The 17834-nt window shown below is 41.1% G+C and overlaps 1 protein-coding gene across 15 annotated transcripts in view; it reads left to right on the forward strand.

Moving 5' to 3' along the window:
- The window catches only part of nav2a (neuron navigator 2a), a 299433-nt gene that overhangs the window by 206056 nt on the left and 75543 nt on the right, over window positions 1-17834 (forward strand). For 11 of the 15 annotated variants that reach the window (XM_055004563.1, XM_035946341.2, XM_055004401.1 and 8 more), the window contains exons 4-8: window positions 998-1070; window positions 2925-3162; window positions 3381-3437; window positions 7590-7723; window positions 16337-17579. In XM_055004563.1, coding sequence (XP_054860538.1) covers window positions 998-1070; window positions 2925-3162; window positions 3381-3437; window positions 7590-7723; window positions 16337-17579 — 1745 coding nt within the window. Of the gene's footprint in view, window positions 1-997; window positions 1071-2924; window positions 3163-3380; window positions 3438-7589; window positions 7724-11376; window positions 11496-16336; window positions 17580-17834 lie in introns of those variants that run through there. The other 4 variants (XM_035946354.2, XM_055004440.1, XM_055004629.1 and 1 more) reach the window with 3 other exon arrangements.

Below are 17834 nucleotides of genomic sequence, written 5' to 3' on the forward strand. Positions count from 1 at the left end.
TCAGATTGCACAGCACAGTATGAACAGCCAAGTTTTGTAGAAAGCTTTTCTGCTATTGTTCGGCACTAGTAGGGTCTTTATATCTGACAGAAAATCAGAATCAGTAATGCTTCTTAAGTCCAAGAGAGGAAATTGTTGAGGTTACAGCTGCTGTCGTTCAAAGTCTTAGAAATTCAAGCAGTAGAAAAAAAATATGATAAACATGAGTAGAAAAACCTCAAATATAAACATAAGTAGAAAAGCATAAGCATAACATGTAAAAATGTAAATTACATGAGAATAATTACATGTAAATACACAATATAATAAGTAACAATAGTTATTCTTGTGTTACTGCACTGAGAAGTAGCACAAAAATTGGGTTTTGTTGCTGTTTTTTGTCTTACAGCTCCAAAATGTCAAAAGTTTTATTGAACTTTGGAGGAAACCCATAAAACTTTAATCTCATACCATAAGATAAGTCTGAAAATTTGATATTCTGTGTTTTTAGGATTATATGCTCCTGCTAAATCCATCTTTATTCTTGGAAATGTTTGAGTCCAAAATTAAATATTTATAATGTGTAATTTTGTGCAAATCCAGATTTAGGTGCAGAATTTTATGTTTAATAAAGCATTTAGAGGATTGACAGAAGTATGCACTTTTCTGTATTACACATGGATGCATGCTAGCATGAAATAAGTGTTTACATGTAAAGACAGATTTAGTTCCATTACACCCCATTTATTTGTTGGTCCATCTGCACCAAATGAGTGATTGTTGATGGGTACGCTATCTTTATGTCCTTGTTAATCTTCAGCACCTCTTCTATCTTGTTAGTACATTTTGTGCCTCCCAACTTTCCTCTCTAGATTTGAAATGCTCATTTCCAGTTTTGTTTTTGTACCGTCATGAGAAGCGTGTAAAACACAGACCAGCGTGCTTCCTCGCATTACACAAATATGCAAATTTGAATGGATATGTGCAGTGTCTTACGGCTGTGTGTGTCTCTCTCTAGATTGAGAACATCGATGCCTGCCTCAGTTTCCTGGCAGCCAAAGGAGTCAACATCCAGGGTCTGTCTGCAGAAGGTAAGCTAGACTTCTTCTTTTAGCTGAACAAAAGACAGAGAGGTAGCCATGAAACTAGCTCAGGTCAGACCTAGTTACTAAACTGAATTCATGCTACGAAAGAAAAGGTGACCAGCTGAAGCTTGATACCTTGAATCATTTTTGATTGATCCGCTCTATAGTCAGAAAACCCAACATTAATTCCAGACAGCTCACATTAACAGGGTTGATGAGGAGTGATAATACCATACAGATAAATAATGACCCAGAAACATCACAGTAATGCTTAGTGGTGTTTAGTCTGCATTAAAAGAAGATGCGATGAGTGTTCGCCTTATTTTTCACATATTGTTTTCAGAAGGAACTGTAGAACAATAATAGTGCTGGTAATAATGCTAATACAAGCATCATTGGAGTCAGTAGTCTTCAAGTATTTGCTTGTGACACGACATCTTGCACTCCAAGGACATGCAAACCAAATAGATCAGAGAGCTAAAGGCAGCAGCAGACAAAAATTAGGCTGAACTTTTGGAATGTGCTGCAAGTTAAAGTCTGGTAACTACACAGGTCATGATTTTTGGTCTTGTAATAAAATGTAAAGCTCTGATTGTGACCATTGAGCTTCCTGAAGTAAAAGAAAATTACATCCTGATCATTCCTGTCTCCCATATCGAAGATAGTTCACAGTCATAAGTAATCAATGCTGCTGTTGTTTTACTTGTGTAAATGAATGCAGCTGTCTTGTGAAAAGACTCCTACAAACAGCTGGAAGCAACAAACTAAACGTCACCTCCTGTTAACATTTCTCAAAATCCTGATTACGTTTGTTATTGGTGAGTCTCATTATTCTGACCTGTTCCATCACCATTGCAGTTAATTTTTTATATTTATAGATATGAAGTTGTGAAGCAAAATGAATTGCAAAGATGTGATGTGATTTTTGCATGCAGGCTAATCGCTCTGATATTTTTGGACCAATATTGGTTCTGAAATGTGGAAAGAGCCTTCCATGAATTGTACAACTTGAATTACACCCATCAGCCACAACATTAAAACCACCTGCACCTGCCGCCAGAACAGCTCTGATCGTTGTTACATAAACATGGGACCTCTATGGGTGTCCTGTTATGTCTGGTCCTGGATCCTCTGGGTCCACTGGGTTCCTGGATGGGGCCTCTATGGATCTGCTTGTACTGGTCAAAACTGTGTTGGTACAAAAATGTGATCTACTCCAGATTTCACCCATCTAAGCATAGAGGTTTTTGATCTGGACCTGGTCTACAGTGGTCCAGATGCAAAAAAACACATTAAAATCTCCATGTTTTTACATTTGAATACAGAAAATAATGGTTGTACTAATCAAAAAGAGTCTTTTAAAGAGTTTTAAAGAGTCATTAGCCTTTGCAGAACAATCTACTCCAGATTTGACTAACCTAAGCTCACTGATTTTTGATCTGGACTTGGTCTAATGTGGTCCAGACGCAAAAACAACAACAGTAAAATGTCCATTTTTTTTGCGTTTTCACAAATAGAGAAGCAGTTTTACTCATCAGAAACTGTGCGTTAAATAATCTTTTGTCTCTTTATGACAATCTAGTTTATTCACTTTTACCTATCAGTGGTTTTAATGTTGTGGCCGATCGCTGTATATATCACTTGGGTTCATATGTATTAGTGACAACTTTTGCTGTGTTGAAACTGATGTAGAAATGTTACCTTCTCCACTTTTACTGACACGTTTTATTGCCATCAGATTAAGGGAAAGGAGTGCATGTCTGGAAGGGCCTATGCTGAATGTCAACCATCTCTGCAGCCTTCATGCTCTCTTTCGTCTTCATCTGCTGCACCTCACCTGTACTTCTGTCTGATCTCCAGAGATTCGAAATGGCAATCTGAAAGCCATCCTCGGCCTCTTCTTCAGCTTGTCCCGCTACAAACAGCAGCAGCAGCAGGCCCAGCGTCAGAACTCCCAGCCGGCCCTCCCGGCCCAGTCCCAGAGCGCCCACCCTCCCCTGAGCCAGCAGAGCAGCGCCCCGGCCCAGCTCGGCCACCCTCCGCATGGGACTCCGGCCCTCCCAGCCCAGAAAGCAGCGCAGGCCGAGATGCAGTCCAGGTGAGGCAAACTCCAGGAAACCAGGAATATTTTGAACCTAGCCGAGTGAATGGATTTGTCTCTGTTTACTTCACTTTCTCGATGATTCTGTTGTTCTAATCCATCATTTTGACATTTCTATCTTCCTGTTCATGCTTCCTGTCATTTATAACTCTAAAACCTGACCTCTCCTCTCTCTGTCCTCTTCCATATCTCTCCTCTCTCTCTTTTTCCTCTAGGGATGGGTGTCAGAGTAAACTACTCAAGTTTTCCCTTGGTCAGAAAAAGACCTCTAGGTCAGCTTCCTCTGCCTTTCTAAATTTCTCGCCCCACTTCCTTTCCTTTCCTCCACCACGCCTCCTGCTCCCGTACCATTCCTGGAAGTAGGAATTGTAGAAATTGCCCTTAATCAAGGACATTGTGCTGTAATGAGTTTCATGTTGTTCATTTGTCTGTGATTAAGGGCAATCTCTGCTACAAGCACTATCTATTATGCATGAATGGTAGTGTTGAGCAGAAATCAACTAAAGGCTCCATTTTCGGATGCCCCTGTCTGTCTGGCAGCGCGCCTCATTTGGCAAGCCTGCTAAATGGGCTGTGAAAGACCTTTAGATAACCCTTAAGTAAGTGTGTGTGTGTTTGTGTGTAAGTGTGTGTGTGTGTGTGTGTGTGTGTGTGTGTGTGTGTGTGTGTGTGGGTTTGCTTGACAAGAACATCCCCCATACAATGTGACATTAATAATTAACACAGAAAGAACCAGTGGCAGGAATGTTCGTCTTTAATTTGACAAAGTGTCACTGAAAAGTAGCTTCAGTCTAGTTTTTCTTTGGCCTCTCTTCAAAGCATGTGGTGTCATATGATGTGATAATGCATCTTGAGATTGAACTGAGTGATGGTTTGCATGCTGCCCATCCCAGATTTTGTTTGTGTTGCACCTGACCCCCCTCCAGATCCCCTCCCAGCCAATGCAACGGCCCCATCTTCTGGTCAGCATGTGCAACTACAAGATGAAAAATACCTTCCAGCAGTTTCTCCTTCCACACAATTAGCAAAACAGTTCACAAATTGAACCCTAATTTATTGAAGAACTTACTGTCAGCATGTGATGGTGAAACGACTTTGACTGGATTTTAAAGAGGTGAAATGTTGCTTGCAAATATTCAACTAATGTGCCCTTTTTGTTTCATAAGAGAAATGTTGTCTTCTCGATTTCATATTATTTTCACTAGAACTGAGCAAAAATGACAGTTATAGTTGAGTAATATGCTGGCTGAAGAAAAAACAATATGAAATAATCTGTAATTGCAGCACACATCTCTTCTTGGTGTTTATTTTAAGGTTTTCTAATAAGTGGAAGAGTGAGCAAAAGCAAAATGGTTTCTCGCGCTTGTGTTTGCAATCTTTAAATATTTAATATCCCTCTCCAGTCATTGATTAAACCCTTCAGACATCATCTCTATGAATCACTCTTTTGTCCATGAAAATAATCCCTTACTAGCTGAAACTGTCTTGTGTTACTCTTCATCATTCCTTTCTCTAGAATGTAACGATTTATGAAGTTCCCATCTCTTTCTCCAATCACCCCTCCTTGTTAGCTGTAACTCGAGCACACCAGCTCACCTATAACGGTGCTCAAATGCTATGAAATTTCTTTGCACTATCAATGCAAAATATTTGTATTGAGATAATTCAGCTGTATGTTTAAGCCGATTCTGAAGTAGAATAATGACACAGAAAGCTTCTTCCTGCAATTTGACAGGACTTATTTTTTAGGTTTTTTCACGTATGAAAAGCCCAAAAGTCAGATTCTGTGTTTTTGAAACTGTCATCAGTATAGTAGTTTTAGTAGTATAAGTTTTAAGGTGGAAATGCTCAACCATGGTATTAACTGCTTATTTCACATATTATGTGTTTGAGCATGTAAAAGACACCAAAAAGACAAGGCAATGTTTACCAAATGGGATATTTAAATAAATATCTATAGGTTTTGTGTTAGTTTAGATCATGGTTTTGGTGCATTGTTTGCACTAGCTCTTTCTTAATTTTCTGAAAATGTGGTATTTCTCAGCCAGAAATATTTTTTCTTTTTTATTCTTACATGCAGTTTCCTTTTGTTGCCATGAATTGACAGAAAACATGGATAGAGATGAACCACCTGGACACCTGTAGCTGTTTTATTTTACATACTGCAGCCCATGCTATTAAACTTTGTCTTTTTTTTTCTTTTTTATAGTCATTTGATTGATTATTTCCCCTAAATGCAGCTTAAGTCCAGTGGGAGAAGGCAGCAGACTGACTGGCCCTGCCGTAATTGAAAGCCAGATGATCTTAGACTACTCTTGCCTAAATAATGTGGTTAAACCTATTAGCTCACAAAGACCGGGTAAATAATGGCCAGTCAAAGTGAATGGCGTGCCGGAAATGAGAGTTTTTCCTCTCTAATGTATACGAGAGCTGGGTGATGGAGCTCTAATCTGCTTATCAGCATCCGCCTCACAGTCCCAGGATGGTGATGATGTCGCCGCTGGTGAATTAGCATTTCATTAGCAGTCCGTGTGCCCTGGTCTGGTTAGATTACAGCCACACCGAAGGCAACAGATTGACTTACAATATGGAATCAAGGTGTCATAACTTCCACCCAGGCTTATCTGTGGCCAGAGTCTAATCCAGGTGGGGGAAATAAAGGAACAACTCGTGTAATCTGAGGCTGCTGAGCTTACGGCTCCGCAGGGACGAGCACTCATTCAGACTGCCCACGCTGCTGGGAGCTTATCTGTCTCCATTAGATTACTGTAGGTGTACATGAGGAAGTAAAGCCCCGCAGAGCTGCAGGAGGAGCAAACAATAGCTCAGTTTACAATCCAAGCACAGACTTCTTAGACAGAAGATTACACAGATGTAAACATTTATCTTGGATATGGTTTCAAAAGAGCCTAAAATAGCATGAAGACAGACTCCACAGAGCGAGCAGGCAGAAGATGTGGTTACTGCAGTCATCAATTTGAGCTACACTTGACCTTGCAGGCCAATTAGAGAGCAAGTAGAGGCCCCATCCCTCAGGAAATCAATACAGTCTGTCAGAAAAGTTCATATTATGAATTCACCCTGGATGTTCTCTACAAGACAGTGAAGGAACTACTAATTCACAAGGTGGAAAACAAAGCCAGGTTGCCTTTTTGGTAAGCCAAACATATCCGGTAAACACGTGAAGAATATTTATTATAGATTTTCGTGTAGTGCATTTCTTAACACGGAGAACTCTTGCAGAAGGAACAGAAAAATGATGCAGCTTATTATGGTGTTCAGTGAGTGTTGCCTCTTCCTGGAACATGTGATATTTTCATCACGTTATTCTTTAACTACGTAGTAAAATGAGCAACACCTTTGCGCAGCTCTTTGTATTGTTGTGGTTTTTCCTGTGAGTGCAAAAGGTTGATCTGCTCTAAAGCTGTGACTTTGTGCTTTTGACGTACTCACATTAAAATGCTCGCTTTAATAAATCTAATTAACCCTCTGAACCCCAGCAGGTTTAAAAGGCATGTTATCTTTTTTTTTTTAAATCACTAAAATTACACCACTTATCAGAGCCAAAGACTGTGAAAACAGAAAGAATTGGCTCAAATTCACCTTTCCAATGCTCCTTGAACTAATTATGTGTGTCAGGGAAAAAAAAAAGTTTAAAAATGTGATATTTAATCAAGATCTATTTATTTTATGTGTCTCTTTTTCAAGCTTTGGCAAAAATTAAGTGCTTGCTCTATAAAATTTCTATGAAAAACCCCAAATAATTCTGTGTTTCAATCAAGAATATATTCGTTATTCAGTTGTGACCAACAATAATGTGGGAAAAAAAGTCAAATAGTTTTCAGTTTGACTCGGCTGAATTGCAGGCAGTGTGTAACAGACGCAGAGATAAGTATGGAAACAAATTAAAAATGTAAGTAGCATAATATTCATACTACATGGAGTCGCTTTTTCCCACTTTTTTAACAACCGTGAGTACTTTAAAATGTTGTATTTCTTGATTTGTCTGACTTTTTAAAGAAATTGTAAGATATAAAAAAAATCTAAGAAATTCAACTTATATTTTTTTCTTTGTTTCTGATTTATTTTATTCTAACTTTTTGAGATCTGTCTGCTTCAAGTCATGGTTGTGCTGTTTCCATAGAGGATATTGCACTGAAAAAATGAACCCACAGTGAGTACCAGGAGCCAAAAACACCCACAAACTGCTTGGAGTTCAGAGGGTTAAATGATTTTCTGCTACTTTAGTTTAGAAGCTGTAGGTTAGATGTGTGTTTGCCCCAGTAGAGGCTTGCAGTGATATAATGTGTCTCTGTAGTGTGTGAAAAAACTTTATATTAAATATTCTGCTGTAAACTCAGATACACCAACTAACAGTTTTGGCCTTTTTATTGCCCCCTTCTTTCCATCTCTCTATCCTTCAGACTTCCTGGCCCCACGACGAGGGTGTCCACTGCTGGCGGTGACGTCCCTCCGAGAGGCTCGGTCAGCGCTGCTGGGAACCGACGCAGTCAGGGCTTCAGTGACAAAACCAAAGCCAACTCACACCTGAACAAAGGTAGGGCTCCTGCACACACACCGACACACTCGGGTTTGGTCCCTGACGGCTTTAAATCCCATCATTGTACCGCTGAGACGGCCTTCACGTTGTATGATAAGAAAATGCTGTATAATTAAAGGGCCGAGGTGTGTGCGGGGGAGAGAAATTAAACAGTAGACAGTAATCTCACGGCTCTTTAAAGTATTAATATTGCTGTGTTTAGGATAATTTTATGGTGAATAATGAGCCCTCTGGGTGTTTTCTGTTATTGCAGTTAAAATGCAAGTTAGCTCAGTTGCTTTGAGACCAAGAGAAAATATTAAAAACCATGCAGGAAAATAATGCCTCAGCATGCAGCACTGCTCCGACACGGTTGTGTCCTTTGAAGAGAAAATAGCAAAGAATAGATGAGCATGAAATCAAGACCTCATTTTAGTGTTTAGTGAAGACAATTGAGATAATTCTGAACATTTATGGTTCACGCTTGGGGATGGAGTTTATTCTGGACTGGCTAGAGCCTTTTTCTTGAGCTTTTCTATAACAAACATGCAGTAGTTGCAAGTGTAAGTAAGGAAATATCTCTGCTTTGAAGACATCGTCAGTGTACAAGGTGAGGTGACAAGTTGCGATCTACTGAAGCATGAGTTCAAAAATGTTGCTGTGACCTCAGTGTGGCTGCTGTATGCAGATGGAGATGTTGCTGTAGATGCGGTAAGCTAGATTTTCAGCTTCGATCTGAACCACTGAGGGCATTTGTGCTTTTATTTTTGATTTTAAGGTGGCATCCATGATTGGATTTTCAATCGTCAGATTTGCAACTTTCCAACACACCTTGAATTTGTCAGGTGTGACATACAGTTTCAGTTTCATCAAAATCAGCTTGTCCTACTTGTGTCATTAAAAATATTTGCCTAAAGTAAATCGTTTGCACCTAATGTAAGAATTTTGAAACCACAGTTAACATTTTTAAATGAATTTGTTACACTTTGTTGTAATTACTACAAACAAAAGAAACTTATTGTGGAAATGATCGGTTTCGTCCTTTAATTTCTGAAAGCAAAGATCTAATTTCTTCTAAATTACATCACTCCCACTAAAAAATTGAAGATTCTGCTGTTTCTTTTTCACAGTTTAACCTTAGAGCCCAACTGGATGCATTGTTTACACATTTCTTTTTGCCTGAATTGCTCTTAAACTGTTTATTGTAGCAAAGTAAAGCACATATCAAATAAAACCCCATGACTTCACCTTTCCATCAGTGCTAGCTGCTTATTTGTGTGATGGAGTATTAAGGAAAAAAATTGCTTTTGCATCAAATTATAGCTTCACACTGCATATAGCTCTGTCCATCTTCACACACATCACCTCCATCTGAAATACTTGTGAACTCATCGTTGCTTTGATTTGTCCATGCAGTGCAATGCTTGTGTAGATATTAACATGAGCATAAAGAATCCTAGACACCTCAGTTACCTCCTCCCACTCTGCTGCTCTGATACTATTGAATGGCTGCACTGAACGCATGGTAGCATCTTTTAAACAGAGCGTTGAAGTCCAAACAGTGGAGGAGTTTATTTCCATTTACTGTATGAGAGTAAAGAACAGACCTGCTCACTATCACATGTTTGCACCAGACTGAGATCTGTATTAGCGCAAGTTTATTCCAAACTGCTGTGACCCAGTTTAACTGGTTCTGCCGAGCGTGCTGAAGAACACAAACTGAGCGTCTTTGGCAGCGTGTTTAGTGAGACCAGTGTTGAAATAGTTTCTGTCACCGCTCAGTGGGCCAAGGGCTTTATATAGACTGTGTTAGTGTTCACAGTCCAAACTCATTACCCTGCATTAGACAGAGAATTCTGACCGCCCAGAGAGAAGCACAGAGTAGGAGAGAAACAGAAAGTGTGTGTGAGAGAGAGAGTGTGTGTTGTCTGTGTTTAAACAGTGACAAATTAACTGGGACCAACACTGTGAACTGCACTGTGGGACATTTCTTCTGATGTGCAGCTCCACTGGAGATGGAGGGCTTTTGTTAGTGTGCTCTGTGTGGATGTATAGCCATACGTGTGTAGCAGGAATGAAAATCAACAAAAAATTTGAGGAAATGCCTTTAAATTTTCATAAACAGCTAATAAAACACCTTCCATAACTTTGCATTTTATCCTGCTTTGTATTAGTAGTGGCAGTAGTGGGATTTCAGTCAGGTGTATCAGAGATTTCTCCATTTATTGGAAGCAGCAACTGCAATTCTGCAAGAAAACACACAGCATGTTAACGTCAAATTTATTACAGTCAACAAAATCCAATTAGGTTGAGTTATCAGAGGAGGCATATTGCAGCAATACAGCATCAGCATGGAAGTAATGTAATTTAAGAAGTGTGGAGTAGCCGTAAACACTTGTATGAAAAGGATTAGATGTTAATAGCAGCTGATAAATGCATCACTGCGGCTGAAGCATTAATGAAGCAGCTGATGCCAGTTAATGCAACGTGTTTGCAGTTTACTGTGGGAGAGAGAAATAGAGCAGAGAAACACCATTCATTTTACATTAACAAGGTTTGCACAGAAAGGACTCTAAAGCTCCAGAAATCAGATTAAGTTATTTAACCGTCTGAAGTCCAAAACCTTCTGACAGGTTCTGAAGGCATGTTTGCTATATTTTACACCATTTATCTGAGCCTAAAACTGCAGAAACAGAAAGAATAATTGGATTTTCAATCGTCAGATTTGCAACTTACCGACAGTCCTTGAACTTTTCAGGTGTTACAGTTCCATCAGAAAAATTGACCAAATCTGAGCATAAAATTTGGATATTTCATCAAAATCAACTTTTCCTACTTGTGTCATTGAAAATCTTTGCCTAAAGTAAGTTGTTTGCGCCAAATATTTCAAGAATCAAAAAATAATCTACGTTCCTCCGCACCACTGATTCTCTATCACTAACTCAGTTTTAACCATCATGGCTCAAAAACAGTGGACAGAGGAGCAAGTTATTAGGAGATACATTCAATATGGTGAAATATCTTTCTATAAATGCACATTGTAGTATGAAAAACTTATAGTTTGTAATATTTAAATAGTAAAATATCTAAAGCATATGGATCCCTCATTTTTTTTTCCACTACTGGTAACATCTGTGCTTGCTTGAGAAATGCTGTACATATTGATTCCAGTACTTCTTAATTCATAATGATCAAATAATTAAAGAAATTCTACTTTTGTTTTTGCTTTTTTCTGATTTGTGGCATTAAAGTGTCATACAAATTCATGCAAATTCCCCAACTGTGGGATTAATAAAGGGTTGTCTTATCTTATACTGCACAAAAGTTTGAGTTCTCCCTATTTCTAGTCATGGTTGTAGTGTTTCCATGGAGGTGCAGGATTTTACATTGCAGTCAAAAATGACCCCACAGTGAGGAAAAAAACACCCAGAAACTGTTTGGAGCTCAGAGGGTTAAAAACAAACATCAATAACAAAGTCAGTTTCTCGCTCCGGCATGTAGGTACATGTTTTAGGCTTGACTGCTTGGGGGCAGTGGGCTGTTTGATTGGCAGCAGGTAGGATGACAATCCCTGGTCGAAACCCCCCCCCCGCTCCCTCGGCTGTTGCCAAGTCCCTCCCCCTGCTGTAGTGCTGCACTACACTCCTCCCCCCCCCCGCACTCTGTAGATGGCCGGCCACGGTTTGGGACTCTTCCCTCCTCTCCTGTCCATCTCCTCACTTTTTCCTCTCTCCTGGATGTTTGCAGCACCCATGAGGTTTGTCAGCTCTCACTTGTAGTAGGACTGCAGGTACAGTTTGCTTTGAACATTTAATATATGGTTACACACTCAGTCAGTTTTACTGCTCTGTTGTGTTGTTGTTGGTATAAATGGTATGTATTCTTAATGCAGAAGGAACAAAGCTAGCTATGAAACTTGCACAGACTTTTACTTTTTGTTTTTTAAAACAAGCTGTCATTAAGCTTCTGATATTTCCTGCTCAATATTACAGTTTAGTTTACTCCTCAAAAATGCATGTTGGGACTTGAGTGCTGCATATAAAGTTGAACTTGCATGGCTGCATTGCTGCAGACTCAGATGGTTGGAGAGACACCTGCAGCTCCTTTTGTGAGGTCAGATCTGCTCTGTGTCAATGGCTCTGACACCAGAATAGAGTCATGTTACCGAACCCCCGTACAGTAAGGAAACAGACCTGAATCCTCCCCTCTGCTGTGCGCTAATATAAGCTGACAGAGTCTGGATGTCCAGAGTGGAGAGCAGGGGGCACCTGTGGTTGTGTGTTTGTGCATGCGTTCTATATCTTTCTATCCTTGTGTGTGTGTTTGTATGGCTGCTGGCCCTGCTGAATGAATGGCGTTCTGATGAGCTGTAGCGTCACTGTTTGAGTGTATTCATGTGGAGAAACTTTAAAAAGTTTCAGTCTTGCACACAAAAGCCGGCTGTCCCTCTCACTTTTTGCAGCACAATGAGTGAGAAGCGCGAGAGAGAGAGAGAGAGAGCAGAACATGATGAGTAAGCAAACACCTGCACATCCAAACTTTGTGCCAGATATTAGAGGTTAAATAAATGAAGTAAAGCAGACCGATCAGGAGGAAGAACTGCACTCACAAGACTCTCTGTGTGTGTGTGTGCTGCACATGGGAAAACTTAGCACACAAGCGTGTTTTCAGTCTTTCTATACGTGAGTGACTTGCATGGAAGTAGGGCATTCTCAGGTCAGCAATTTGGTTGCTGACTGACTGAGAGGGTTTAGCTTAATGTCTTGTGACCGGAGCAACCATGAGGGCTTTTGATGTATAAACAGTGTCAGCCGACGCTACCTTTAATGCATTTACTGCTTGTTTTTTTGTGCAGTCACACAGTTCTGCAAACTGTGTTCGCTCCAGCCCGGTGCATGTACAGTTTAAAGTGGCCGAGCAGAACAAACCTCCCTCTTCACGCCGACATGCACGCACAGACATGCACATGAGTGTCGATGCTCGTGTGAAATTACACAGTGTCCTTCGGTTTTAGACACACATGCACAGACATGAGTGTGACGATCCTGTGAAAAGAGCTCAGAGTCCACTGTGGCTGATTCCCCCAAAATGCCTTGATGTTATCAGGATGCTCTGAGAAGCAGCAGGACTGAGCCTAAAACAGCAGACAGGGAAGTAGAAGGGTGGTCTGGTCTTGTGTCATTTTCTGCTTTTTACTCTAATCTCTAATGGCTGCAGTCATTAAGCAGTTAAGTCATAAACACTCAAATTCTTTCAGCATGTTTCCTCAAGCAGTCGAGGGGCAGCAGGGGTTTTAATTCCAGGATTTGGCCCAAGGCTATGCAGGGTCATTGGGCCTGTGACCCATTCTAAGGCCTTATTAGGACAATTATTTGTTTATTTTTGAGAGGAAACTCCTTCCACAAGTGGATTTTGTGCTGCTAATTAGAACCCGGTTTCCCAAAATGCAGCCAGATACGCTTTATCTGGCTGCATTTTGGGAAAGTCCAAGTAGACAATCAGAATATTAGTAGTTTTACAAAGAGGTCTTTAAACTGCTGGTTGTTGTCTTAAATGATTAGCTTCAAATGTACTGGAGTAGCATTTTTTTCCCTTAAAAAAACACCAGGAAAATAATGTGGTACTTTTTTCCTCAAAGTGAAGTCTTTACTCCACCTTGTGGCCACTTCATTACACAAACAAGGTGAAATTTTGATTTTAAAACAGCAGAAAATCCAAGAAAACAGTTTTTATTTTACATTGATGTTTGTTTTATTTTCAAGATTCAAGATTGAAGAGTTTTTATTTGTCACATGCTCATACATTATGTGAAGTGAAATGCAAACTGGCTTTTCTTACGACATTAAGACATTATAAAATATCAATTCTTTCAAAACAATACAAAATCAGAAAGAGTCACAATGTTAGAAATCATAAAGAGGAAGAGATTTTACGGCTAAAATTATTTGTTGCAGATTTATCAGTTGCATCTTGTCAAGAGACTCGCTTTGAATTGAGTTTCTTTACAGTTGACTTTGTGATTCAACAGTGTCCAAGTCACTGTCGTGTCACTTCCAAACCCAACACGTTGAAGATTGACCGCTTCCATTCACCCCTGGCAACCTAACTGGAGCGTGTCAGTCCCGGTCACTGGGTCCAGTCCTGACAGCGACCAGCTGACCCAGCGTCCAGGACCCTCTCCGTGCCCCGTCTTTCTTCTTCTGTTCATTCCTGACCCCAAATCCAAAGCTGACCCCGTTCTTGGACAGCACAGACCGTCCTGCTGCTCCATATCAAAGCCTCCCTCATCCCGAACCTGCAGCTTCAGCCCCCCGTATTCTCTCCGCCTGCTCCATAATCACAGCAGGTCCCCCTCTCATTCAGCTGCCTCCAATAGGAAGCCAGCTATTAGCAACCTGACCCACTTTTCCGATAGCTAACTACTAGCACGGCTAATTGGGCCCTAATCACTTCCTAATGGCTGCATTGTTTTAGGCTGCTCTCGCTAAATGCTAAATAGGGGGAGAAAGGAGAGACAGCGAGCGAGTTCCTATTTCCAATTAGGCCATGAAAGGCTATAAAAATGAAATAAAGTGGAGAGCCAGAAGAGAAAGGAGTAAACAAGCAGGCCGAGTGTTTAAAATTCAGCATAAATGCTGACTTAACGAGACCATATAAATAACATCTAAATAAATGGAATAATGCAGCCAGTGCAAATTGAAGGAAACTTGATTCATTAAAGATTTTCTGATAGTTATTATTTTTTTTGATATCAGTGTAACAAAAAGCCAGAGATTTGTTTCCAAATGCATCATACATGTCAACCAGTGTCTCTAATAGACACACAGACAGAATTTCAGAGAATACTGCTTAATTTTCCCCATAGTTTAATCATTTAAATGTGTTTTCTTTGGAGCATAGGCCTTAAAAGTGAAAAAACACACAGTAGATAGATATAATTTGTTGTTTTTTCCCTATTCACATTGCCTAATTCAAGAATTTTCCAAAGTCAAGTGTTATTTATCTTTTTATCCTAATGCTTCACCCTGACTGATTTTGTGTTCCTTCAAGACACCAACCAGGTGCGAAACCTTCTTCAAATTCACAGAACAGGTTGATTTATATTGGAAAAGAAGCAGTTTATCACTTTTACTGACTTGTTTCGGTGTCATGAACCTCATGAACCTTCTTTAGGTTCAATTCAGTCAAAAAATACAAGGATTATATAGACATATTGTAATATGTAAACAGCCCATAAAAATGATTAATGTCTATTTAAGCATAAAATGTGTTTTTATCACCTGTCCAATGAAAACAAAATAAAAATGTAAAATATATGTATAATAAAGACCCTCAGCCAAAATAATTAGATAAAAAATCAGTTTGTATTAATCTTTTTGAGTTGTGACAACATGAAATTAGATTTGACCAACAAAATACACGAGTTACAAGAATTAGTCTTTCCTGTACAGTTAGTGATATTTTAAATGAGTGAATACTTAATATTTGGTAGCATAAGTACAAGTTTTGAAATCCTGAACTCAAAATGGAGAAAGATTAAGTCATCAAGCCAATTTAATTAACTAAACACAACTTGAATCTTGTTTTTAAATCAGTTAATGCAAAAATTTTGTTTAAATTACACACAACATGAAGTGAGAGTAACTACCAACATTATTATGTCAGCACAGTTCATCAGAACAACAGGCAACAGGTCCTCTGAATGATATTTTACAGTGTATAAGGTGACTGTAGTTGAAGAAAGTACAACCAGCAGCAGCAGTAAACTGGAATAAATATGTCTGTTGTGTGTGTGTGTTTGCACAAAGAACACAGAAGTACACTCCAACTGAAGTGTTATGATTCATTCTACCCGGTCCTCCCTGCTCGGGCCCTCTCCCTCTCCGGCCGTTGGTGTTTGAATATTCAAATGTTGCTGGTCTGAGCTCCGTGCTGCTGGTTAGTGCTGCTCTGCAAACGCACTGACAACCTCAGCAGCCCTCGGGACACACTGTTTTCATGAGGGCAGCGACTTAGAGCACGAATTTCAACCCTTCTCTTGCTCTTTCAGCTCTTGGTAAGTTTCCTTGTTGCTGCAGGATTTTTTTCTGGCAATTTGCAAAAAAAAAAAAAAAAAAAAAAAAGAAGAGTCCTTTTGCTTCTGTTCGTCTCCAAGTTCAACTCTATTTTTATCCTGGTTCTGAATCTAGTTTACAAGGAGCTCAGTGCATGTAACCAGATGTAACCAGACAGTGTTTCTTTGTGCAGCAGAGGGACTCTGACCAAAATCAGTCCATATAAGTCCAGGCCTTATAAGTGCACCAGTGCTGCTGCTTGACTTGACCTGCTTGGCGAGACTTTAAAGCACTTGAGCTGCTCCTCATTGTTTTTATAAACAGTTTGTGAAGGGCTCGTCTCATTGTTAGTGCTAAGGGGTTTTTAACAGTTTTGGTGGCTAGCCTGGAGGAAAGTAATGGCACGTTTGGCTGCATCAACACAGGCCACCTCCAGGCCCTTATAAGGCCAGTTTGTGTGGGGTCAGAGAAGACCTCAGCATCTGTTTTTGTCTTGTCCTCCCCCTGCTTGGCTTTTCTTCCTCATCTGCACTTTCCCTCTTCATTGTTTGATGAAATGTCTCTTTTTGTGCTGCAGATTCCTCAGAGGGTATGACCTCACAGCCGTCGGTGATGACTGAGCATGCTCCGTCATCTGCAGTGACCGTCAGCTCCTCCACCAGCATCCCAGCCACTACCTCCACCCTGATTCCTCCCTCGTCGTCCTCCTCCACGGCCATTCCTCAACCCAACAGCAACAGCAAACCCTGGAGGAGCAAGTCGACCAGCTCCAAACACGCCTCGTCCAATTCTCCCACCTCCACGAGCCCCTCCCCGTCCGCCATGCAGTCTGTCAAGCAGGAGAAGGACACCTCCAGTAAGGCTGCTCCATCAACAGAAGCTCCACCTAAAGCTGCCACTCAGAAATCAATGCTGGAGAAGCTTAAACTCTTCAACAGTAAAGGAGGCTCCAAATCTTCGACCACCTCCTCCAATGGTGTATCAGCCCAGACGGAAAACGCAGCCCCAGGCAGGCAGCCCGGAGTAGGGCAGGTGGAGAGAGCTGAGACTGGCTCCAACACCGACCCCCTAGAGGAGGATGATGGCAACGTCCGGCCGGGACTGAACGGGACCAGCAACGGGACGGCCTACGGAGTGGCTCCATCAGCAGGTACCACCGTCTCTACGACCGCCAGCAGCCCGAAAATCGCTCTGAGGGGCATCGCCCAGCGCACTTTTAGCAGAGCTTTGACTGCCAAGAAGGGGTCTGTGAAAGGCCCTGAGAAAGACAAGGACAAGGAGAGGGGGAAGGAGAAGGACAAGGATAGAGGGAAGGAGGTGGGCAAACGCACCTCGGTCTCTGACAGGACAGAGCTCAGGGGAGAAGAACCCAAGGATGAAGCAGCATCTGCTGCTGTAGACGCTGATGGCTCCAACAAAAGGACCTCTAAAATGGCCAGTTTCATTCCTAAAGGGGGTAAAGTGGCCAAAAAGGAGAGCTCCACGCCTGCACACAGCGGAATACCAAAGCCGGGAGGTAAAGCCCCAGGAGTCGGGGGCAAAGCGTCCTCAGTGAAGGAGGCGGGTGAGAGGCCTCGGAGCATGAGGCTAGGAGGGGGGCTGGCGATGCACCGCGGCCCCCCGGACAGAGACAGGGACAGCAGACACTCCAGCTCTACCTCCAGCCTGGCCTCCACGGAAGGGAAGAGCAGCGCCGCCCCGGTGGCCGGAGGAGGCACCACACAGAGCACCGCCAGCAACACCGTCAGTGTGCAGCTACCTCAGACGCAACAGCACCACAGCCACCCCAACATGGCCACCGTCGCACCTTTCATGTACAGGTAACATCACACATTATAAAACATTTAACGGTGCTGCACTGACTTAAAATGCACATTTTTGATACTCAACATCAGCTTCAGTTTCAACTTCCTGCATCACATATATGCACCAGTGACAATAACCTTCGAAAATTAATCGGCTGAACACAAAGTGTATTGTAAAATATTAAAATATTTAAAATGTAGAAAGAAACATAAATACACAGATTAATACAACATCAAGTAAAATGCATCACAATACAGCATAAAGCCCTG

This window comes from Amphiprion ocellaris, chromosome 1 (assembly GCF_022539595.1).
Source record: "Amphiprion ocellaris isolate individual 3 ecotype Okinawa chromosome 1, ASM2253959v1, whole genome shotgun sequence".
NCBI lineage: Eukaryota > Metazoa > Chordata > Actinopteri > Pomacentridae > Amphiprion > Amphiprion ocellaris.